Source organism: Erinaceus europaeus, chromosome 1 (genome assembly GCF_950295315.1).
Source record: "Erinaceus europaeus chromosome 1, mEriEur2.1, whole genome shotgun sequence".
In the NCBI taxonomy this organism is placed as follows: Eukaryota; Metazoa; Chordata; class Mammalia; order Eulipotyphla; family Erinaceidae; genus Erinaceus; species Erinaceus europaeus.
In genome coordinates, this window is record NC_080162.1 from 131598719 (window position 1) to 131624827 (window position 26109).

Consider the following 26109-nt stretch of genomic DNA (forward strand, 5'->3'; position numbering starts at 1 on the left):
TACTATAAACTTTTTGACTTATTTAGTAGCCCAGATATTATTCACAAGTGTATTGTTCAGTCTCCATAGTTGGGTATAAATCTTTGGTTCTTTTTATGATTTCAATATTCATGCATTTTATTAAGGCTGTCTTTGTGTCCCAACACCTGGCTGATGCTTGAGAATGTTCCATGTGCATTTAAAAAGCACACATATTATTATTTATTTATTTTTGTGTGAGGATGAAAGCTTCTGAATATTTCTTAAGTTCATCACATCTATGACTTCATTTAAGGGCTCTATTTTCTTGTTGATTTTTTTTTTTCTGTCCTGATGATCCATCTCTTGCTGGGGGTTATATGTTCAGGTCTACAACTAATACTGTGCTGCTGTCAATATCTCCCTTAAATTCAGTAAATACTTTTAAAAATATATTTGGATGTACGCATATTGGGACCATATATTTTGATGATGATGATTTCCTCCTGTTGGATTGAGCCTCTGACCAATATGTAATATCCATGTCTGTCATCCATGTCTGTCCCTTTTCACCATTTTTGCCTAGATGTATAATTTATCTGATATTAGAATAGCTGTCCTTCCCTTTTGTTTGCATGACTGGCATGGTATTCCATGTTCCAGCCTGTCACCCAAAGTTTCTTGTTGTCTTTCTTTTGTATGTGTGTTTCCTGGAGATACAGAATAGATGGGTATTGCTTTTTCAATCCATTTAGTCACTCTGAATCTTTTGACTGGCTTATTTAAACCATTTACTTCCAAGGCCTCCTCCCTCAAACTGAACTACATTCAAAGTATCCTTTAAGCTCTACAGTTCTGTTTGGAGTTCTTTTCTGTACTTTGTAATTCTTTGGTAAAATGATCACTATGTTGTTGAATTGTAGGTTTAATTTCTTGACTTGATTTCATAATGAGTTTTCTGAACTCTGTGTCATTTTCTAAATCTGTGCCTGTCTGGTCATTTGGGATTTCTGTCATTGTTTGTGTATTTCTGTTTCCATTTAAGTGTGGCTTTTGTTGTTGTGTCATCAAGATGTGCTGTGGCTAAGGTGTTTGTTTATATATTTTGGTGGGGGAGAGAAGATTTTCTCCTTTGTTACTAGGCCAGTTTAGTATCTTTCATTTCAGTTAAAGTGGTTCTAGCCTCTAGTCCGGCAGGAAAGTCAGTTACAGCCTTAGAGAATTCCTTTCTCCTTAGCGTTCAAAGAAAGAGCAAGATTCATGTCCCCCAAATTCTCTGCCTTCTTCCTCTGATCGTGTGCTCTTATTTTCTAAGTACCAAAATGGCACCCACTGCCTCTGAGCACTGCTTTTTGTTTTGAGACCTTATCCCTCACTCCTGATCATGCTGGTCTATACCTACTTGTGGCTAAGTAAATTACGTAAGAAGTCACAGCCATGGGGGAGGAGAAATTTTATCCTGGGTCACCAGGCCAGTTTTGGGTCTCTGATGCCAATATAAATTCTCCCTGCTATTGTTCCAGCATCTGTGGAGTAACAGCATTGGAAACTTAAAAAGTCATAATTGTAAACTGCTGAGTTTCTAGGTGATTTTTTTTCCCTCACAGTTGTTGCTTTAACTTGGACCCAGAAGTGGTCCCTCCCACTCTAGCTGCTAATTTCCTAATTTGACAACAGCAATCCCTGCGTATGGCTTTTTCGTCCTAGGAATCTCAAAATTTAGAAAGAGAGAAAAACTCTTTTGGGATGGAATGGTTGAATTAGTAAACTTAAGAATTAAGATAATATGTAAAGGAAAAAAAAAAGTTTTATAGGTAAGAAAAGGAAGGCGAGAAGTAGGGTTTTCCAAATGGAGAGAATGAATGGAAAGAGCAGAAGGGAAGAAAGGTATGGTATATAGTGGCAATGAACAAGTATTTCATTTGAGTAACTGAGAAATACTATGAAATAAATGTAGATGAGATATCACTCAAAGAAAATGTTGAAATAGGAGACTAATAAATTTTGCCTTGTCAGACTAACAAGAGAGGTCATCTGTTGTGGATCTCCTGTCTTGCCATGTGTAGGACCCAATCAGAGGTCATCTGTTGTGGATCTCCTGTCTTGCCATGTGTATGACCCAATCAGAGGTCATCTGTTGTGGATCTCCTGTCTTGCCATGTGTAGGACCCAATCAGAGGTCATCTGTTGTGGATCTCCTGTCTTGCCATGTGTAGGACCCAATCAGGTTTGAGCCTCTGACACCATGCCACATGGGAGTACATGGCATTGGGAGATAATTCATTGTTGTGGTGCCCACCCCACTGCCTTCTCTCTGTGTCATAGCAGAAAACCTGGTGAAATTGAACTTTTCTGTGTTCGTACTTTATGGTCCTTGGATATAAACTATTGTACATATGTAAATCTGATATTCTTCAACTTAAAATGCCTTTAGTTTTACCAAAAATATATGAGCAGTTTTATCCTCACTTCTGCCTGCCATTTGGAGCACAAGATTCAATCATTAGTAAGGTGGTATTTTTTTCTTACTAAAATACATCCAGTTTATCATGCATAATATAGCTGGCTCATAGTGGCTGCATGAGTTATATGCTGAAACAATTACTAGATCTGTGTTTTTGAAAGAGAGATTTCTGTGCAATTCAAAGTGTATTATAAAATTATCTTTGAGGTTTTCTTTCACATCCCATGCATTAAGCATCTTTATTTCCCTCCTGGGTTGATAGGAATATCTTTGTCAGACTAATATCTATTTTAACCTGACTTGCTGTATCATTAGGTATATCCTTAGAAACAGAATGAGATACTAAAGATAGCCACATTACTGAGTAGCTGGGTAGGTATAAGCCTAATAATAATGCAGAACATTCTTTATCAAATGGATGGATGATATACAAGGCAAGGACTCAATCAAGGGCAAAATTCTCCAGGATGAAATCCACCTACCTCTTAGGTTACCATCTGCATTTCAAATCTTATCTGATTGATTCAACTTTGAATAGGAATTTCTTCTAGGTTAAGTATTCCCATTGTCCAACATGCTTTCCTTATAATGAAGTGGAAAATATATTGCCATTTACTTATCCAGTACAATAAATTCAAGACAATAAAACTGGAAGAAAAAAAAAAAAAAGACCTTGTGAATACCAGATTTAGGCTATGACTTTGCTGGTCTCCTGACATGTCGCAAAAAAAAAAATAAAAAATTAAAAAATAGATAATATAAAAGTGAATAGTAAAATTGCTATCTTTAATGATTCATTTTTTTAAATGTTATTAATGAGAAAGCTAGGAGAAGAGAAAGAGAATCAGACATCACTTTGGCACATGTAATGCTGAAGATCAAACTTGGGACCTCATGCTTAAAGTCCAACATTTCATTCTCTCTACCACTTCCCAAGTTGCAATGATTCATTTTGAATGAATATTTTCATATAATTATACAATCTGATTGTTAGATAAGAACTTTAGTACTTTTACTTTATATTATATCACGCCATTAAAATATTACTATGCCAATTTTACAGATGAAGCAGCCTAAAATTCGGAGAATGAAAACAATAAATTTAATGCCATTTTCTTATTACAGCCAGAGAGTAAAAACCAACCCCCCCCCAAATATACCTTCGATAAATGGTTACTTTCACAGGATATGTTCATCCACTGAACATGTGTCTTATCTTGTAGAAGCCTTGGATTGTTTCCCCAACACTGCATGGGAGCACTATGAATGGAACTGGGGCAGCCCCACGAACGGTGGAGCAGAGTTGTGGTGTCTCTTTTTTCCCTCTCCTCTTGATAAAATACATAAAGAATAGAAAGAATAGGCCTTGGGAATTTGGTGCCAATTATATGAAAAGCTCTGTTCCCACATTTAAATTTTTAAAAAATGAAGAAGAAATGGTAGAGAAAACAACTGATACCAAGAACAGATATGAAGAACAAAATTCAAAGGAACAAGTAATCCAGAAAATAAACAATTTTATGAATGAGAAGTCAAAAAAGGAGTTTAATTAGGAAGGGATGCTGAGCTGTGAAAAAAATGCTTCTGTGAAGTTTTTCAATAGAAGGTACCAAAGCTTTGCATATTGAAGAATGATAAGCTACTCAATGTTTCTTGCCTTTCCATTTCCAATTAGTTATATTTTATTGTCATCATGAATGACCAGTAGTCAAAGTTCCATTAGTACTTCATAACGCAATCTTCTTTTTATTTTATAATGGAAGAATTTTGAGTTGAAGAAACACACTGTCGTTGTTTTTTTTTTAAAAAAAAAAAAAAACTGCTGTTTCTTAAAATCAAATTCTTAGTATATTAAGAACAAATACTTAACATTACCTTGCCCATTTAAAAATGGAGATGATGATAATTAAAAGGGAATTTTATTTTTGCTTGAAAGTATACACTTATAAAGTATACTCAAATGCTTTGCATTCGATCTATACTCTAAAGACAGAATGTCACTACTTTACTAGCATCTGTTCTCAAATAATTGCCTTTCATGTTGAAAAACATCTCTTTCTAAGATATATAGACTTTATTCTGTTTGGCTTCATATATACCTGTGATATACTATAAGATTATAATGCTCACCTATGCAGATAACCTTTTCTGATTAGTTAATACATTTAAAGTTAAGTATTTTAGGGTAGGGTTAGATAGAAGAATGGTTATGCCAAGAGACCCTCATGCCTGAAATTCCAAAGTCCCAGGTTCAGTCCCCAGCACCATCATAAATCAGAGCTGATCAGAAAATAATAATAGTAATAATAATAATAAGTGGTCTGGAAAGTGTCACAATGAATAAAGCTTTGGATTCTCAGTCATGAAGTCCTGAGTTTGATCTCCAGCAGCAAATGTACCTGAGTGATGTCTGTTTTTTTTCTTTTTCTCTCTCCTCCTATCCCTTTCATGAATAAATAAATAAAATATTAAAAATAAATAACAAAAACCAATCTTCTATGTATTTTAGACATAGAAGATTTGGAACTATTCCAATCAAAAAAAGGTAGACCTATGCTTTAATTTTTTTGAAGTGACATTTAAAGATTCATAACTTATTTCAGAAATTTTAATTTAATTAATTATATCATTTTAGTTTTATGCTATAATTTACATTTTAAGCTAATTTTACTATAAAGGCTCTGATATTTTTATTTAGGGTCTCTTGTTGGCCTGTTTACACTAGCTGCTCTAAGTAATTAGAACATGCTGTTCTAGTTTCTCTTTTCTTCTTTTTGGGTAAGTCACTTGATTGATGGAGATGTTTATTTGGGGAGATATTTATTGGGGAGATGTTTATTAACAGGACAGTGTAACACTGATTCATTTTCCTCACTTCCTCCCTAGCATTTCTTTCCTTCCTTTTTATTGTATGACATTCTCGTAGATGTGAGATGGTATCTCATTAATTAGATTAGCATTTCTCTGATAATCTGTGACTTTGGGTTTTTTGGGTTTTTGGGGTTTTTTTGTATGTTGGCTGTCCATCTGAATATCTTCTTTATTAAAGGATCTTGTTTGTATCCTTTCTTCATTTGAGCATGTTTTTGTTGTTCTTATTGCTTCTGAGTTTTATGAGCTCTTTATATACTTTCGTTATTAGTCCTTTGATATACAACACATACAAATCTTTTTCCCTATAATTGAATGCCTTTTGTCCATTTGTATGAGGGCGTATTTCTGGTCATTACATTTTCATCTCGTGTGTATGTGTGTGCGTGTTTATTTTTGTTCCAATATACACAGTTTGATTACTATTGACTGGTAACATAATCATATAATTTGAAACCAGGCAGCGTGATGCTTCTATCCTTTTTTTTTTTTTAGACTTGTCTGAAATTTGGATGAATAATAGTTAATATCAAGCAGAAAGAATACAACTAAAATTTGTCTTTTTTTTTCCTCCAGGGTTATCACTAGGGCTAGGTTCCTGTTCTACAAAACCACTGCTCCTGGAAGCTATTTTTTCCCTTTTGTTGCCCCTATTTTTTTTTTGTTGTTATTATTATTGTTGTTGTTATTGCTGTCGTTGTTGGATAGGATAGAGAGAAATTGAGAGAGGAGGGGAGGACAGAGAGGGGGAAAGAAACATAGACACCTGAATATCTGCTACACTGTTTGTGAAGTAACCCCCTTGCAGGTGGAGAGCCGGGACTCGAACTGGGATCCTTATGTTGGGCCTTGCACTTGGCGCCATGTACGCTTAATCCATTGCACTGCCACCCGTACCCCTGCCTCTACCCTTGTTCTTACTTCTCCATGTTGTGTTTGGCAATTCTAGGTCATTTGTTGTTGCAGCCAAACTTCTGTAGCATTTGCTCTATTCTTTTAAAGAAATTCAATGGGAATTTAACAGGAATTGTATAGAACCAATGTATTGTTCTCCATAAGATTGACATTTTAACTACATTAATTCTTCAAATCCATGTGCATGAAATATCTTTCTATTTTGTGTCTTTTTGTGCTTCCTTTAAGAGGCATTCATAATTTTCAGTGTATTCATCTTTCACCTTTTTTGTTGTTAAGCTTATTCCTAATCACCTAACTTTTTGATTCTATTATAAATATGGTTAGAGTCTTCTTCCCGTTCATTGTTTGCATAGTGGGATACCACTGATCTTTTTTTTTGCATATTAGTTGTATACCCTGTCACATCACTGCGTTGTCTAATGATTTCTAAGAATTTTAAACTGGATTATTTAAGATTTTTATGTATGACATCATGTCATTGCAAGTAGTGCTAATTTCCCTTCTCTTTCAATTTGAGTGTTTGTCAAGTTTCTTCTTCCCTCTATGTTTTAATTTCTTCATTCAAAAATATGGATTAAAATAATAATCAGACTTATAAATGAAATGAAATAAAATGAAATATAATCTATAAAGTGTTAGAAAGTGTTATAAAGTGTCCAGGACTGGTAAAATAGCTCTCTTGGAAAGTATGCTGCTTTGCTCGTTGAGTAACACAGGTTTGAGCCTGGCTCCCACACGCCTCCCTTATATTTCTCTTTTATGGTCACACTTACTTCTTTCCATTATCTCCCTTCCTCATTGTAGTCATCAGTGTGTTTTTAAGCTTCATCATTTTGACACTTAACAATGTCACATACACCCATCATTAAGAGGTCTGAAATTGTACTGCAAAAACACTCCGTCTTGTAAACCAGTGTTACCTCAATACTTTTTCCAATATTTGAATCCCTTTACTGGGGGATGGGTAATGATTTACAAGACACTTGTCACATGAATACAGGTTTTGGCTCCCCATGACAGCAGGTGTCTTGAGTAGCGCTCTCACCGCCAGTTTAAGTCCTCCTCATCATTGTACAGTGGATCCACAACCCCCCCCCCCCCATTTGAGTCCTTGAATCTGCTACTATAGACCACAGCTAGTGGTTTACATGCAGTTTATGTGCATGGAATCAGTTTATAATGTTTTAACATTGTGATTTTTATTCAGTGTAATTGCTTTCAGTTCCTTCCAAGTTGACACAATGTGTAGCATAATTTATTTTTACTGCTGAGTAATATTCCATGGAATAAAATAGCCTCAGTGAATCATTCATTTATTGAAGGGTATCTGGGTTGTTACTCACTTTCGACAATTATTAACATAGCTCCTGTGGGCATCCATGTGAGGTTTCAGTATAAGCATAAGGTTTTATTTATCTAGGGTAATTGCTCAAGTTTGCACTTACTAGGTTATATGCTAAGTGTATGCTTAGTTTTGCAAAGACCTCTCGTACTTTTTTTCAGAGTAACTGTGTTATTTCATAATCTCAGTAGTGATATGTGAATAATTCTATTTTTTTCAGATTTTTGCAAGCATTTGATATTAGTATGTTTGTTAGACATAATAGGTATTTGTAGCATCTCATTTTAGTTTTAATTAAAATTCCCCTTTTTCAGTTAAATTATATATTTTCTTCTTAATTTATTCTCATGCATTTGTGTGTTAAAAGGTTAAGAGTCCTATGTGTATTTTAGCTGCATTTTCTTGGTGAAATATATCCCATGCTGCCAGTGCTTACGTGGGCTGGCTCTTCTGCTAGGAAGGCAAGCGACCGATTCTCCCTCGTTTATTCAAGAGATAACTCGAAATAGGCAAGAGACACCGAGGAGAATTGAAGCACTCTCATTTAATGGCAGATGGGCATGGGCTTAAATAGAGATTTAGATAAATAATATTTTTCAAATATGTCAGAAATTACAGGTTTCTTAAAGGTCAGTTTGCCCCTATGGTAGGGGGCTAGTATGACAGGAATTGATGAGATACATAAAGGTCAAGACAATTATTCTCCATGATGCAAGCAACTTAATTATCCAAAGGTATTTGGGAGAAACATAGAGGTTAAACCAGCAGGGTGAGATAGAGAGAAGATAAACAGAGCATGGTAGTTATCAAAGCTATAAGAAAATAAAGTTTGGAGTTTCACTGACTGATGTCAGAGAGGTGTTTGATGGAGTATGCTTTCTCTAGTGATCAAAAGTGAGGTGACTGTGCGAACTCTGGGTGACTATGTGAACTTTGAATGAACCTTAAGGCAGGCAGCCATGTGGCCTGCGGTTAATGGGAAGAGGCAGTGAGGTCTCTGTGGGCTTGAGAGTCTGAAAAGGGAGAACTGAGTCTGAGAGACTGTTTTTCCCCTTTGCTCATCTCAGTGAGAGAGACTTACAAAGGAGTGTCTTTCCCAGACCTCCATCCAAGGATGGGGGGAGTTTTCCCTAAGCTCTATCAAGCTTACACATAGCCCCACACCATGCAATATGTTCTATTAGCCTCCAACTTTCTTTTCTACTTCTCTGAGTGTCTGTGATAAAGTGTTTCACATTTCTCAATAAATACACTATTTAGCTACAAAAATGCTGTAGTACTAATTGCAAAAAAAAAAAAAAATTATTTAGTAGCCATTTACTATTCAGGCATCTAAACAGCAACCCAGTTAATTTTCTAAAACCACATGGATAAGTGAAGCATTGCAAATTATAGGATTTGGAATTGTGGAGTTGGTTTTGACAGCCTCAGAATGAAAGCTTTATTTCTGTCTTCCAACAGGTTCTGTTGCCACTGCATGCCGTGACCCAGGGGTGCCCATGAATGGGACTCGAAATGGTGATGGGCGAGAACCTGGGGACACAGTTGTTTTTCAATGTGATCCAGGGTATGAGCTTCAAGGAGAAGAAAGAATAACTTGTATTCAGGTAGAAAATCGATACTTCTGGCAGCCCAGCCCACCAGTTTGTATAGGTATGAATTACATAAACATTAAAATGTTATATTCTTTAATATTGTGAAAACATATCTTGATGATTATAAATTACACTCTACACTAGATTATATATGAATGTCTGAAATTTCAGGGATCCATAACCCTCCAAAATGGACACAGAATAGAAAAATGAATGTCATTTTTCCTTGAGGTGAGGAACTCTACATCTATTAGATTCTCAGTGTTTCTAAGATCCTATTAAGGTTCACATTTGAACTTCTTGAAAAATCCTTATAAAATATACATGACCTTCAAAATGTGAAAATTGAATTCAGACCTATATCTAAGAGGGGTCATATCAATCTTGCTTCTAGAAGGTTCATTTGAGCTTTCTCCAGTATCATAGCACCTCTCTATATAATGCTATACCTCTGCTATAAGGCTGGAGTTCAAACATTAGCCATACATATAGCAAGGCAAATAACCTATCTGAACTGTTTCCCTGCCCCAATGTTAGTTTCTTCTAAGGAAAAAAAAAATACCAGAACTCATATTTGAGGTTCAAAGCTTTTGCTTTCCAAAATTCAATTCTTATGCTCCAAAAGAATATCACCTTTTGTTTTGATGACCAAATGGTTTGTAGAAACCCATTTCATGGTTATAGTTGTCTGCATTTTGTCTCCATTCTCTGTTCTTAAATTCTCGAGTAAAAAAAAATCTCACAATTAACACCCATATTATTTATCCACTGGATTTGAGATAAACCGAGGAGTGGAAGTAAGAATAGTAAGACTATTTGGGGAAATAAAAGTAAAATATAAAAAATTAAACAGCACCCAATCTCCATATCCCACCCCCTCCCCTGATAGCTTTCCCATTCTCTATCCCTCTGGGAGCATGAACCCAGGGTCATTGAGGGTTTATATATATATATATATATATATATATATATATATATATATATATTTTTTTTTTTTTTTTTTGCCTCCAGAGTTATTGCTGGGGCTCAGTACCTGCACTGTGAATCCACTGCTTCTGGAGGCTTTTTTTTTTTTTTCTTATTTTGTTCCCTTTGTTGTTATTGGTGCCACTGTTGTTGTTGTTGGATCGGACAGAGAGAAATTGAGAGAGGAGGGGAAGACAGAGGGGGAGAGAAAGATAGACACTTGCAGACCTGCTTCACCACCTGTGAAGTGACTCCCCTGCAGGTGGGGCCCTGGGGACATGAACTGGGATCCTTAAGCTGGGCCTTGCACTTCGTGCCACTGCACCACCACCCAGCACTCCTCACTACTATATTGATTACTGCATTCAGGACAAAAATATGTAGCAGAGAGCCTTATTTTTTCTTATCACCAACCATAAATACATTATCGGTGACCATTTGCTTACAGTGAATATGTATGTCTAGTGGCAATAAAAGTAGTTAAAACTTCAGTCAGTAGTGAACTAACTCATGTACTCAGTTGTTTAAGTTTATTTAAGCCAATATAACCACTGTATAGCATAATCTGTCAACTCAAAATTGCTACTCATTAAATGTGTCCTAAGTAAGTTCTTCCTATTGACAAAAGAGCAGTAAAACAAAACAAAGAAGTGCCTTCGTTATTATGATTATACTTTTTAGTGAAATGAAAACCTTAAAAAATCTGAATTTTACATCACTTGTTCTCTACTTACACATTTGAATTGTTTTTCAAACCACATTTAAACACTCAGCCATTTATGGAGTACACAGATACTTCATTTCTGCAGACAATGAGGTAGATGATAAAGGGAAGGAAGTATTAGTGTTTTATAAATCATTGTTTACTGATAATCAGACTTTGTGTGTGTGCGCGTGTGCGCGTGCGCGTGCACATGCACGCGCACCTTTATTTAAGGATGTGAATTGAAGCCAGGTGATGTCACACCTGATTAAGTGCACATATTACAGTGCACCAGAACCCAGGTTCAGTCCCACTGTGTCTACCTGCAGGGAGGAAGCATATGAACAATGAAGCAGCATTTTTCTCTCTATCTATCTCCTCACTGACTCTCAATTTCACTGTCTCTATCCAAAATAAATAAACAAACAAATAACACAAGGACCAGCACAAGAGTCCCAGTTAGAGCCCCCAGCTCCCCATCTGCAGGGGTGTTGTTTCACAAGCATGAAGCAGGTCTGAAGGTAACTGTCTTTCTCTCCCCCTTTCTGTCTTCCCCTCCTCTCTCAATTTCTCTCTATCCTATCTTACAACAACAGTAACAACAACAGCAACAAAAATGGGGGAAATGGCTTCCAGGAGTAGTGGATTCATAATGCAAGTACTGAGCTCCAGTGATAACCCTGGAGGCAAAACAAAGAAGAAAAAAAAAAGGATGGAAATCATGATTTGGATCCATTACTAAGTGACATGTCTCAAACTATGTTCACAGGAACTGGGGTTAGTCAGGGATTGTAGAGATAGGAAACAGTCTGAGTTTAGTCATGTGTTTTGAATTTTTTGGATAGATTGATATTAATCTTCAGACAATAACAATCAACAGTTGGTCTTTTGTTTCTTCATTTTAGTATCTTAAATCAGGCTGCTACAGAAAGTCACTCATACTGCTCAATAGGACAGTAATTACAAGGTGGGGTTTATTTAGTTCAGAGCAGGGCCCATAAGCACAAAATAAAGGCATAACTTGAGCCAGTTCAAATTTAGCCATATATCCCTTTATATATTTTTTATTGTTGTTGTAGTTATTATTGTTGGTATTATTGATGTCATCGTTGTTAGATTGGACAGAGAGAAATGGAGAAGACAGAGGGTGACAGGAAGACAGACACCTGCAGACCTGCTTCACCGCCTGTGAAGCGACTCCCTACAGGTGGGGAGTCAGGGGCTCGAACTGGGATCCTTATGCAGGTCCTTGCACTTTGTGCCACATGTGCTTAACCCGCTGCGCTACTGCCCGACTCCCATTCCTTTACATTTTTTATTTAAGTTTACATTTACGTAAGGAACCACTGCAAGACTATAAATGATCAAACATTGAAAAATTACATTTAACATAACACTCATAAAAGGGGAAACATTAGCAACATTGTAAGAACAAAAAACTAAAACACTAAAGTTGTCATTTGCTTGTTTATTAGCAATCCACCTAAAAGGTTTGCAGTTTTAAGTCAACTTAAAATTACACTCTCTATTTAATTAGAATATGGACTTTTTATAAAAAATGATTTATGTAAAAGGGAAATGATAGAATATAGATTGCCAATTAAAAATACCAGATGGCTATATTGTATCAAATGTTTTTACATTTATAATACTAAAATATTGAACAGCCTCATATTAAACTTTAGAAAGTACTAAAATTTAAAGCATGAAAGATTAAAGAATTTTGAGATTGTCTGCTGTACAGTTCCACTGGTAGACAAGACGTTAGCTAGCAACTTCTAATTCCAAGAAAAAAAAAAAACTAAACACTAAATCTTAAACTTTGCCAGTTGTAGAAAGTTTTCTTTTTAATGGATTATAGTACTATTTATTATTTTTGGTAGAAAAAGATAGCTTGAGGAGAGGATCTGCATTATAGGCTTTCTAAGGAAGAAAATAACTTTTTCTTAAAAGTCTAAAAAATTGCTAAGGCTGCAGAAAGCTTGACCTCTGAAACTGATAAGAAAGAGCTCTATGATTGGAAATACTATGCCAAAGATTAAACCCTGAACTTTTTAGGAAACCCCATAAGTCTGTGTCTCAAACCCTAGAGCACAGAGCATTTTGCTTGCATGTAAAAATAGTCAGCCTTATAGCAAGTACCAAATAGAAGGACGTCATCTTTAAGAGAGTTAATGGAATTCATTCCAACAAAATTTTCTATGTGAAGATTACTTTGACATTGCCAGAGGGAGAATGGCAGCATTGACTATGAAGGTAAATAACAAAGACATTAGTATGGGTTGGTGGCAGAGAAAGACAATAGATCAAATGAAACCTAGTTGGAAAAAAAATTAAGAACTAATAATCACTAGTTGTTGAACTTATAACCACCTCATTTAAGAATCTGTTCTCAGAAGATCATTACTGTCAGAATTTCATCTGAAAATTTAATTCACAAATCTATTTGAATTAAACAGAATCTTATTTTAAATGCTCTGTAACTATATGAGTAAAATAAAATGCAGCTCTAAATGGTATTGAGTGTTTGTTGTATTTAAGGTGAAGTGCACAGACTATGTTACATAATGTCTGAGTAGATTTTGTAGATACTTAAAAGCAACTTAAGCAATAAAATATAATGAGGAAATATTGACAAATAGTTTAAATTTACTTAAAATTAAGTTTTATAGAATTTAGAGATATTGTTTGTTTGCTTGCCTCCAGGGTTATTGCTGGGACTCAGTGCCGGTACTGTGAATCTGCTCCTGGGGCCAGTTTTTTTTTTTTTTTTTTCTGTTTTATTGGATAGGACAAAGAGAAAATGGGAGGGGGGAAGGAAGGAAGGAAGGAAGGAAGGAAGGAAGGAAGGAAGGAAGGAAGGAAGGAAAGAAGGGAGAAAGAAAGAAAGGCAGCTGTAGATCTGCCTCACAACTTGTGAAGCAAGCACCCCCTCCACCCCCCGCAGCTGGGGGCTTGAACTGGGATCCTTGTGCTTACTACTATGTGCTCTTAACCAGGTGCCTCTCTGCCCGAAATCCAGAAGCTAGAGTTTTGGAGTATGTTATTTTCAAATGGTTGTATAATCATGAAAATACTAAGTGAGATAGTTAAGATGTATATCATAAAATACCCTTTATTTTTTGTGATATAGAAATACAGGTATATGTTTGTGTGTGTCTGTGTATTTACATATGTATAGCATTTCTAAAAACAAAAATATCCAGTGTTCCCTGTAAAGAATAAAAAAAAGTAATAAAATTGCACAGCATATTACATATCAGTATAATCCTACTGCCTTGTACCTGAAAAAAAAAAAAACACACAAAGAACATTGTGCTATCATATCTGTCTTTTATGAATATATATATATATATGCTACTGTTACACATTATTTTCAAGTTTATTTGCTTTTCAGATGATTTAAACTCAAGATATCTTATTTTATCCAAAGGCACAATTACAAATTAAGTTAAGGTTGCATCACTAGCCATTATTGTTACCTTCATCACCAATGCAGAGATAAGCAATTCAACAAATATTTATTTGGAATGTATAGTATGCATTGAATCCCAGTTATGAAATAACATCTTGTAAGACACAGGCTTTATTAAAGATAGACAAAGACCTTGGAATTGTGCCATCTTTTTTATTGATATATTTTTTTCACTAACCTATCTCTACAAAGGCACAATTAGAGAGAAGTTGAGCGGTGGTGCACCTGGTTAAGAGTACATACTGTCATGCACATCATAAAAAGGTTATTTCCAGGTGACCTAAGAAGCACTTCAACTAGGGACAAAGAGATCAAGGGAAATAGAAAAGGCTAGAGACAGATTGAGAGGTGGAAAGTATCAAATAAAGACTTCTATAGTCTCTAAACATTAAAAAAAAAAGAAAGGTAATTGTGTTTATCTAAATATAGTTTGAAATAAAAATGCTTTTAGACCTTAGGGTATATTTTCTTAGGGTAAATACTTTCCCCCCCACCCCCGTGGTTGAGTTGTTTTGCTATTTGTGTTGTCTACTGATAGGCAGGCATTTAGATGAAGAAACAGAAAATAAAAGTATACCTCTTTTCAAAATATTACTTATGGAAAAAATCCTCACAGGTAATGATACCCATTTACTCAAGAAGAATTACTTTCTGACAGAGGAGTACTTTGATAAGGAGAACATTGTGACCTTCAGATCTATAAGCAGCTAAAGAGTTTGGAAAAAAGGATTCATTTCTATAGATAGGGGTTCAGAAGGCTAGCCAGAACAAGGTGTGAAAAAGTGGGCTGAATCAGAAGTCTGATTGGATAATAGGTCTGATAATGCTGACTTCAGTAAATAACAAGGTGGGACAAAATTCAGGAATCTAGAAGGAGAAATATTTAACAGATTTTATTACAAGCAATTTATACATGTTGTCAATGAGGACAAGAAATTCACCTAATCATCTGAGACAGTGAACAGGATTTTCAGGATCTCTGCTTGGTCTTAGGAAAGAGCAAGATAATTCTTTGAGAAATCTTTTAGTAGACATGGTATGCGTTTCCTATTGAGTACTAAGAGGAAAAAAATGATTCTTCACAGAAAGCCATTTAACCAAACTCAAAAGGGTGTGAGGAGGCTTACTAGCTATCAGATAAATTTCAGAATGTTTAGTTGGGAAAGAGGTAAAAGGAAACTTGTCATAGGGGACTTTATTTCACTTGATTGTGGATGACAGTCTTGAGCATTGTATGTGTGTGTGGGGGGGGGAGTGGAGAATAAACTAGTATAAAAGGGGAGATACAAAGATTCCTGAGAAGAAAAAGGGACTCTGATCAGGTGGATATTGTTATTATCTATAGGAGGGTCTCTTTTTTTTCTCTGAGTGTACAGAGAAATATTCAAGAGGAATTAACATATTAAAAAGGGGATACTACAAAAAATCTAGGAGTTTATATCTAATCATTTCATTCTGGCAAAATTCCATGAAATAAACAGTTAATAGGAAAGCAGTGGAGAGTAAATTAAATCAGAATAACAATCAATAAATATTATCTGTAGAGTAGGTTATCTGATGTTTGGATTATCTAATGTGACTAAGGTATGGGTAGTTATGATTCACAGGCAAATGTGAGAGTAGACACTTGTAGTTTGGATGGCAGAGTTTCTAATACTATAATGGTGGTTTTTGCATAGTTAGACTTAGGCCAAAATAAGAAGCTGAGATACTGCCCCAATCAAAATTATCTTTTTTCCAAATCCAGTTTTAAACTTTATATAAGTGACTATTTTTAAAATATATTCTAGAAATTTATACAAAAGTGTCTGAAATGCCTTTTAATAGAATGATGAGATTCATGAGAAAACTAATTTAAAAATTCAGATATGAAAAGAATGCTTATGTATTTTCAAATAGACATAAAATCATGAGATTTCCAATCTTTCTGTCTCTCTATCTCTGCTTGTCTCTCTCTCTCTCCCTCTGTGTATTTATATTATACTCTGCCACTATGGCAGGATCCTCCATATCTTGATTTCTCTTATATTTGAAAGATGCCAACACTGTGTAAAGCATTATTTCTGATCATAAATCATGTTTAACAGATTTTATCATTAATCCTCTAAAGAATCTGTTCTGAGTTTCACTGACAATTTTTTAGCCTCTCCATTGAAGTGTTACAGGAACCTTTGTCTGAACTGCAGTAACTGTAGAGATTGTCTATTTTCATCGACAAGTCAGACAGCTGCAATTCAGAAATAGTTTAATACTCAGTGTGACAACAATGTTAACAATGTAACTTTACAATGTTATTGTAAAGTGCTCTAGATTCTCAAGGAATTGCCCATTCTCGTTAATGATGATCAGTCTCTTCCTGCATAAACACATTAAGGTTACCAAGGAAGACACGAAAATGAGTCAAACATCTCACCCTGTTTTGCCATTGATTACTTCACTTTGCTTTCTTTTGTGCCTCTTATTTCCTTGGTTACTTTCATACTTTACCTTAGCAACCATGGATTCATCATCTTTTCTACTCTTCTCAATGCTTTCTTTTACATAAAGCAATCTAATCATTAAAAGGGAAAAAAGAATTGATGCATGTTTTTCTTTTCTTCTAAAGGCAATGAAACAGCTCATTTAAATGTATTCATGTAGCTCTACATGAAATATTTTAATATTTTAATGGCTGGTTCTTGAAAAACAAAAACAAAAACAAGAAAACCCTGACTTTAAAAAGATCACAAAATCTCCTTAATTCTGCGAGAAGTATTCATGCAAATATTGATAGCTAATAAGCTTTATTAATCACTTGACTCTGTTTGTTTTTAACTTAAAGCACCCTGTGGCGGCAATTTGACAGGATCTTCAGGCTTTATTCTTTCACCAAACTTTCCTCATCCATATCCTCATAGCAGGGACTGTGATTGGACCATCTTTGTCAACTCCGACTATGTTATCTCCTTAGCATTTATCAGGTGAGTTACTGTACACTTTCATAATTGGAAAGAAAAAAAAGAGGTCACTTTAATTTAGCATTTGTACTAGTCAAAATGTTGTTTCTACACAGGCCAGTTTGTTTGGTAATATTAATACTAATCCTTTTTTTTTTCTTTTTGTCTAATACCGAGATAGAAAGTCAGAGAGCTAGAGACAGTGAGTGAATGAAACCACTACACTAAAGCTGTGCTGGGGGCCAGACTAGTCTCAGTCTTGTGTCATGTACATGACAAAGAAGAGCACTACCCAACTGAGCTATTTCAGAGGCAGTATTTTTAGATTGTAAAGAAATTTATATTTGTGCATTTGTTTATTTATTTTACTATACTGTTTTTGTTGTTGTTGTTTGTTTTTGCCTCTAGGGTTATCATTGGAGCTTGGTTGCCCTAAATATGAATCCACTACTCCTGGTGTCCTTTTTTTTTTTTCATAGATAGGATAGAGAGAAATTGAGAAAGGATGGAGAGACAAAAAGGGAGAGAAAAAGACAGACACTTGAAAACATGCTTCACCACTTGTGAAGCCTACCCCCTGTAAGTGGGGACCCAGGGGCTTGAACCTGGATCCTTAGACAGGCCCTTGTGCTTAGTGCTATGTGCATTTAGCTGGGTGCACCACTGCGGGGCCCCTTTTATTTTACTATAGTGCTACAAAATTCTGATTTATGATGATACTGGGGATTGAAGCCTAGGTTTCAAAGGCTCTGGCATAAAAGTTCTGATTAACTATTAGGCTGTCTACCCAGCACACTTTGCAGTTTGTAGCCTACAAAGCCTTGTGTGATACCAAAGATAAGAATGAGGTTCTGAAAACTAATGGATGAGCATCTTACCAAATTCCAACTTGATATTGATGTTCAATGTTAACCTTAACTATGTAATATTTTCTTACTTATTAAAGCCAGTTTTTTAAAAATGCAAACTAATGTCTAAAATCATATATATATATTTTTAATTCTATACTTTGTAAGATGCATTTATTTTATTACTTAAATATTTATTTCCTTTTTGTTACCCTTGTTTTTATTGTTGTTGTTATTAATGTCATCATTATTGGATAGGACAGAGAGAAATGGAGAGAGGAAGGGAAGACAGAGAAGGGAAGAGAAAGATAGACACCTGCAGACCTGCTTGACCTCCTGTGAAGCGACTTTCCTGCAGGTGGAGAGCCAGGCGCTAGAACGAGGATTCTCATGCCGGTCCTTGTGCTTTGCGCCATGTGCACTTAACCCGCTGCGCTACCCGCCTGACTCTCCAGATGCATTTATTTTTGATAGCAGCAAAGCTACCAACAGTAGTAAAAATTTTAGTAATATAGGGACCATGTGGTGGTGAGCCTGGTTGAGAGCACATGTTACAGTGCACAAAGACCCATGTTCAAGTCCTTGGTCCCTGCCTGCAGGGTGAAGCAGGGCTGTAGGTCTGTCTCGCTCTTTGTCTCTTTATCTCCCCCTACCTTCTCAATTTCTGCCTGCCACTATCAAATAAATAAATAAAATTTAAAGGAATGTTAGTTATATGCCAGAACCTAGTTCTAAGAAAATTTCAGAGGTATTCTAATTTCCATTCTATAGTAAAAAAGAAAAAGAAAAAGAAAAAACATAGATGGATGGTGGTGATAGTATAATGGTTATGCAATAAATAATTTTTAGATTGCCACCAATTTAGATTTTCTCCAGGGGTTGGTACCTTCACAGTGAGTCTGCAACTTCCACAGGCCTTTTTTTTTTTCATCAAACATTGTTTTTGTTTACTTATAAAGTCATTATAATTCAGGGAGTTGGGTGGTAGTGCAGCAGGTTAAGCACACTTGGTGCAAAGCTCAAGGACCAACATAAGGATCCTGGTTCGAGCCTCTGCCTCCCTACCTGCAGGGGAGTCGCTTCACAGGTGGTGAAGCAGGTCTGCAGGTGTCTATCTTTCTCTCCTCCTCTCTGTCTGACCCTCCTCTCTCCATTTCTCTCTGTCCTATCCATCAAAGATAACATCAGTAGCAACAATAATAACTACAACAACAATAAAAAGGGCAACAAAAGGGGAAATAAATAAAAATAAATTAAAATAATTATAATTCATATCTGGGTATTAGAGAGCTGTGTTACATGAAGCATATGACCTACATTTAATCTCCACTTAGGTCTTTTTATTATGTAACCTTATGAAAACCTTTGAGGTTTCAGTGTTTTGCTGTATTCATTGGGGAGATAGAAATAATTCATTCTTTATTTCATAGGTTATTGATGAGATGATATTTAATAAGTGACTTCCAAAATAGACCAGACTACTCTTTCTGTTCTATTTATTTATTTAATAAAAATGAAGCACTGACAAAGCGATAGGATAAGAGGGGTACAACTACACACAATTCCTACCACCAGAACTCTGTATCCCATCCCCTCCACTGATAACTTTCCTATTCTGACCTTGGGATGCAGAAGGTGGAAGGTCTGGCTTCGTGTAATTGCTTCCCCACTGAACATGGGCATTGACAGGTCGATCCATACTCCCAGCCTGCCTCTCTCTTTCCCTAGTGGGGAAGGGCTTTGGGGAAGTGGAGCTCCAGGACACACTGGTGGGGTTGTCTGTCCTGGGAAGTCTGGTTGGCATCATGCTAGCATCTGGAACCTGGTGGCTGAAAAGAAAGCTAACATACAAGCCAAATAAATTGTTGAACAATCATGAACCTAAAGGCTGGAATAGTGCAGATGAAGAGTTGGGGGTTCTCCATTTTGTAGATAGCTAGCAGATAGCTATATTTTAGTTGTGTTCCAAATGGCCTATAGCTATATTCGTCTTTTTTTTTTTTTCTTTTTCTTTTTTCCCCTGAGCCAGTACTCTGATATTCAGGTAGATCCAAGTTATTGTCTGGGAAAATGATATCATGGCTGTAAAAAGGACCAGAAAGCTGGATCAGGAAAGAGAGTAAGTAGCTCCCTAATATAGGAAAGGGGTATAAATATTGTTGGCTGTAAACCCCACTGATTTGATGTGGTCTGTGGCTCATATTCAGTTTAGGAGCCTATGTGACCTCTGCATTCCTGTAGATCTGAGCTCACATTCTGTGGTCATGAGTAGCAGCATTCCAAGTTGCCCCAAATTCGACCCAATAAAGGACCATCTACATTCATTAAACACCTACTAAAAGAACTACAAAAATGCACTCTTTCTGTCTTATAGGCGAAATAGCTCTGACAACCAAGAGTCTAGAACTTCCTGAAAAGATGCATTGATTAAATATCTTCTTAATTTTTTTGTTTCTTTTTTTTTTCTTTTCTTTTCTTTTTTGTTCTCTAGTTGTTGTGGCTCAGTGCCAGCACTCCAAATCCACAGCTCCTGGCAGGCATTTCTTCCCAACCATCTTCCTCCTCCTCTTTTTCTTCTTTTACTACTACTGCCACCACCACTTCTTCTCCTTCTCCTTCCCATTCTTATTCTTTTTCTTCCTCTTCCTCTTCTTCTTTTTCCTCTCCTCCTCCTCCTCCTTCTTCTTCTCTTCTTCTTCTCCTTCTCCTTCTCCTTTTTCTTCTCCTCCACCTCTTCCTCCTCCTGCTGCTCCTCCTCCTTTTTTTCCTTCTTCTCCTTTTTTTTAATAGGATAGTCAAAAATTGGCAGTAGATGGGGAGATAGAAAAGAAGGGAGGAAGAGAGAAAGACTGACTCCTACAGATCTGCTTCACAGCTTGTGAAGCTTATCTTCTACTTTCTAAACTTGTAGATTCTATAATCGTTATGGAGCAATGGTCATGCTTCTAGAAAAAAAGTATTTTGTATATTTTTCATTATTAGAGGGTTAATTTGAGGGATGGGTGGTGGTGCACTTGGTAGAATAAATATATTACCAAGCGTAAGGCCTTCGGTACAAGCCTCTGATCTCCACCTTCATGAGGGACCCTTCATGAATGGTGAAGTAGTACTACAGGTGTCTTTATTTCTCCCTCACCTTCCCTCTCTCCCACTACTCCTCACACCCATATATTTCTCTCTGTCTCTATCATAAAAAAAGAAAGGCCATGAGTTGGGCGGTGGTGCAGCAGCGCAAAGCACAAGGATCAGCATAAAGATCCCGGTTCGAGCCCCCGGCTCCCCACCTGCAGGGGAGTTGCTTCACAAGTGGTGAAGCAAGTCAGCAGGTATCTGTCTTCCTCTCCCTCTCTCTGTCTTCCCCTCCTTTCTCTATTTCTCTCTGTCCTATCCAATAGTGACGTTATCAATAACAACAACAATAACTACAACAATAGTAAAAAACAAGGGCAACAAAAGGGAAAATAAATAAATATAATTTAAAAAATTAAAGAAAAAAGAAAGAAAGGCCATTGGGGCCAGACAGTAGCACACCAGGTTAAGCACACATAGTATAAAGTGTTAGGACTTGTGTAAGGATGCTGGCTCGTGCCCCCAGTTCCCCACCTGCAGGGGGCTCGCTTCACAAGCACTGAAGCAGGTCTGCAGGTGTCTTTCTGTCACCCTCTCTATCTCCCTATCCTATCTCTGTCCTATCCAAAAAAAAAAAAAAGTCCTGCAGGAGCAGGAGCAGGAGATTTGTAGTGCCAACACTGAGCCCCAGCGATAACCTAGGAGGCAAAAAACAAAAAACAAGAAAGCACTTAGAATGGTGGAGTCCTCATGCAAAAGGACTCCGTCCAAGTTTTACTTTGTGTTTTCCCCTCTCTGTCCCTTATTTCTTAATTTCCACCTCTCAGTGAGTTCATTCAGTATTTTCCCTTCTTTTGTTTTATTTCACTTAACATTATGTCTTCAAACTCCATCCAAATAAAGCAAAGATGATGTTTGTAGCAGCTGAGTAATAGTCCATTGTGTATACATGTGCTGTTAGTATTTTTTAGCCATATCACCCTGAACACACACCATCTCATCTAACTTTATTTATTTATTTATTTATTTATTTCCTCCAGGGTTATCACTTGGGCTTAATGCCAGAACTGTGAATCCACTTCTCCCAGTGGCCATTTTTTTTTCATTGTTGTTGTTGTTACTATTATTGTTGCTGGATTGGACAGAGAGAAATTGAGAGAGGAAGGAAAGACAGAAAGGGGGAGAGAAAGATAGACACCTACAGACCTGCTTCAGAGCTTGCAAAATGACCCTCGAACCAGGATCCTTGCATGGGTCCTTGTGCTTTATGCCATGTGGACTTAACCCAGTGTGATACCACCTGTCCCCTAATTTATTTTATTTCAATGAGCAAGAAAAGCTACAGAGACAGACCAAAGCACTATTCAGCCCTGGTTTGTGGCAGTGCTGAGGATTGAACCCAGAATCTCAGAGCCTCAGGCATGAAAGTCTTTAGCAAAACCATTATGCTGCCTTCCAGCTTAATAAAAAATATTTTACGGGAGTCGGGCTGTAGTGCAGCGGGCTAAGTGCAGGTGGCACAAAGCACAAAGACCGGCATAAGGATCCCGGTTCGAACCCCGGCTCCCCACCTGCAGGGGAGTCGCTTCATAGTCGGTGAAGCAGGTCTGCAGGTGTGTATCTTTCTCTCCTCCTCTCTGTCTTCCCCTCCTCTCTCCATTTCTCTCTGTCCTATCCAACAACAACAACAACAATAATAACTACAACAATAAAACAACAAGGGCAACAAAAGGGAATAAATAAATAAAATTAAAAAAAAATTTACTTACTTCAGTCTGATATCTAGGTTTGAATTTTACTATAATGAAAGAGAATTTATATATTATAAATTTCAAGGCAAATTGTGGAACTGAAAAGGAAAAATAAGATCTCATGTTCATGATGCACAACATTTGGATAAAAATAGATACTGAACTTACATAGACTGATATAAAGTACCTTGCTTTTCTCTTTCCACTGCTGATTTGATATTCATATCCATTGTGTTGTTGCCACACCAGTTTTCAAAATAACCGATTTTTAAAAATTGTGCTGTTCTTTTTAAGGACTTTGACTGAAATTAATATGTGGTTATTATGATGACTAATATGGATAATACCTTAGCAATAATAATCACTCCACTTCTCTCTCTTCCTTTGTTTTGTTTGTTTGTTTCAGTTTTAGCATAGAGCCAAACTATGACTTTCTCTATATATACGATGGACTAGACAGTAATAGCCCATTGATTGGAAGTTTCCAAGATAGCAAGTTGCCAGAGAGAATTGAAAGCAGCTCAAATACTATGCATCTGGCTTTTCGGAGTGATGGATCTGTTAGTTATACTGGATTTCATTTGGAATATAAAGGTAAAAGAGAACACTTGATTTTGACATCATGTTTTAAAATATGGAGAATAATGTATTGGGTATTGTCCATAGTTAGTTATAGCTGTGCACTTCTTAATGCAATCTACCTATCGTTTACCTCAGAAAAGAGCTCTCACTGTAGAGTTTTCATATCAGAGAAGGAAATTAGCATTTTCCTAATTACTACCAAAGGAAATGTATCAGGCAAACAACTAGCAATTAGTATAATGCAGGAGTTGGCTGAGACTACAAAAATTTTTTTGAAAAAACAACTGTTTGGGGAAAGCTGAATATTCACTTAGATATTTTATTCACCACAAATATTACCTGTGATGTGGAGAACAAGAGATGGTAACAACTAGGTTTCACAAAAAATGTTTCACAGAATTTAAATGTATTAATATTCAGAACAGGTAAAATAAAAGACTATTGGGAACTAAAAATCTCTTTAATAATGAAAACATTTGTGATTTTTATTAGTCCAGAAAAAAGTTATGGATCTATGTCTGGCGCAGAACATGATAAAAACTTTCAAATGTGATGGAGTATCATGCTTATATGTACATTAACATGTGTATGTTTTTGAATAAAACAAGGGTATACTAAAACTTTAAGATAGACACCTGCAGAACTGCTTCACTGCTTGTAAGCTACTCCCCTACAGGTGGGGAGATGGGGGCTTGAACAGGGATCCTTACTCCAGTCCTTGCGCTTTGTGCCACGTGCGCTTAGCCCACTGTGCTACTGCCCAACTCCCTAGAGATATTTTTTATGTTTATTTATTTTCCCTTTTGTTGCCCTTGTTGTTTTTTATTGTTGTAGTTATTATTGATGTCATTGTTAGATAGGACAGAGAGAAATGGAGAGAGGAGCGGAAGACAGAGGGGGGAGAAAAAGATAGACACCTGCAGACCTGCTTCACAGCCTGTGAAGCAACTCCCCTGCAGGTATACCACCGGACTCCCGAAAAATAATGTTTAAATGAAAAATGCAACTGGTAATACATAAACATTATTGCTTCTGTTATTTGCATCAAACAAACATCTTCCAATAAACTTTATCTGGAGAATAGAAAGGCTTATTTTTCCTGTTTACTGAGTATTTGTTTAATAGTCAAATAAAATTGTTCACTAAAAATTACACAGTTAACTTGCCTACCTTATATTGTTGGGATTTTTTTGTAGGTTATTTTTTTAATTTTATAAAAATCACCTTTCCAGCTATTGCTATGAATTCTTCAGGTGTTTTGAAAAAAATCTAGATGCCATTGCTGTGATTATAAGTAAAAATAAAAAAGCAAGATTCGTGGAAAGTTAAGTACTCAGTGTTTGAATTACTGTGACCACATAATAATGAGCTGAAATCCTCTCAAAATGAGACTACCAGTAATAAGATTGTTACAGAGAAAACACTTTAAATTTGTCAACCACATTTTCCTTCCTTTGCAAATCAAAATGTTTCACTGTTATACTGTGAATCATTTGAGGGAACTTTAAGAAAAAGAAAACTTTGCAATGATGAATATTGGGCAATTAGACTTGTCAAAGACATTAATCCATTTGAATAGAAATTTCAGTCTTTCCTTTACACTCAGTGGATTTATCTCTGTTTAATGAAGGCCAGCAGTAGAAGCTAGGTTTCTAGCTTATGTAAATGTTGAATTTGTTGTCCTGCTTGTTTAAGCAAAGGCTTGAAGTGAGATATTTTTATAAGTAAATAGATCCAGACTGGGTGGCCATGCAGTCGACTGAGAAAGCACCAATAACAGTGCATAAAGATCTGAGTTCAAGCTCCCTTTATCCACCTGCAAGAGGGTAGCTTCACTAATGGTGAAACAGTGCTGCAGGTCTCTTATCTTTGTCTATTTCTTTCTCTATTTCCTTTCCTACCTTCACCTCCTTCCTCAATTTCTCTCTTTCTCTGTCTAAAATTAGCATAAAGAAAAACAATATACCCAAGTTTTTCTTCACCATCATGTACTGGGTACCTGACACCATCTCATCGGCCCTCAGTCCAGAGTTTTTTGATTTTGAGGTCAGTAGTGGGAATTTTGTGCAGATGCCTCCCACCGGGAACTAAGAACCATATACCCATGCATCAACAACTGTTCTGCAAACCATTATGTCCCCAATATAGTAATTTGAATAAATAAAAAATGGATATATTTGTTAAATACAAAATGAATATATCAGTTCATGTAGTACTAAAGTTCCATATTTAGTGGTAAAATTTGTTTATTTATTTTTTTTTTATAAAAAGGCAGCACTGAAAAAACATTAGGATAAGAGGGGTACAACTCCACACAATTCCCACCACCAGAACTCCCCTCCCTTGATAGCTTTCCTATTCTTTAAGCCTCTGGGAGTATGGACCTAAGGTCATTGTGGGCCATCAGGGCTATTGCTAAGGCTTGGTGCCTACATGACACATCTACCACATAGGGCAGTCATTTTTTTTTTCCTTCACCTTTCTTTTTATTAGCTAGGATAGAAACAGTTGAGATAGGCAATGTAGATAAGGAGAAAGAAAGAGGAGAAACAATCCCAGACCTGCTTCACAGCTAGTGAAGCTGCCCCCCACCCATGCAGACGGGGAGCAGGACTTGAACCTAGGTATGCA

At 36.3% G+C, this 26109-nt stretch overlaps 1 protein-coding gene across 1 annotated transcript in view; it reads left to right on the top strand.

Moving 5' to 3' along the window:
- The window catches only part of CSMD3 (CUB and Sushi multiple domains 3), a 1712448-nt gene that overhangs the window by 1079899 nt on the left and 606440 nt on the right, over window positions 1-26109 (top strand). The window contains exons 28-30 of the mRNA XM_060195764.1: window positions 9015-9206; window positions 17114-17252; window positions 23303-23490. Coding sequence (XP_060051747.1) covers window positions 9015-9206; window positions 17114-17252; window positions 23303-23490 — 519 coding nt within the window. The remainder of the gene's footprint in view (window positions 1-9014; window positions 9207-17113; window positions 17253-23302; window positions 23491-26109) is intronic.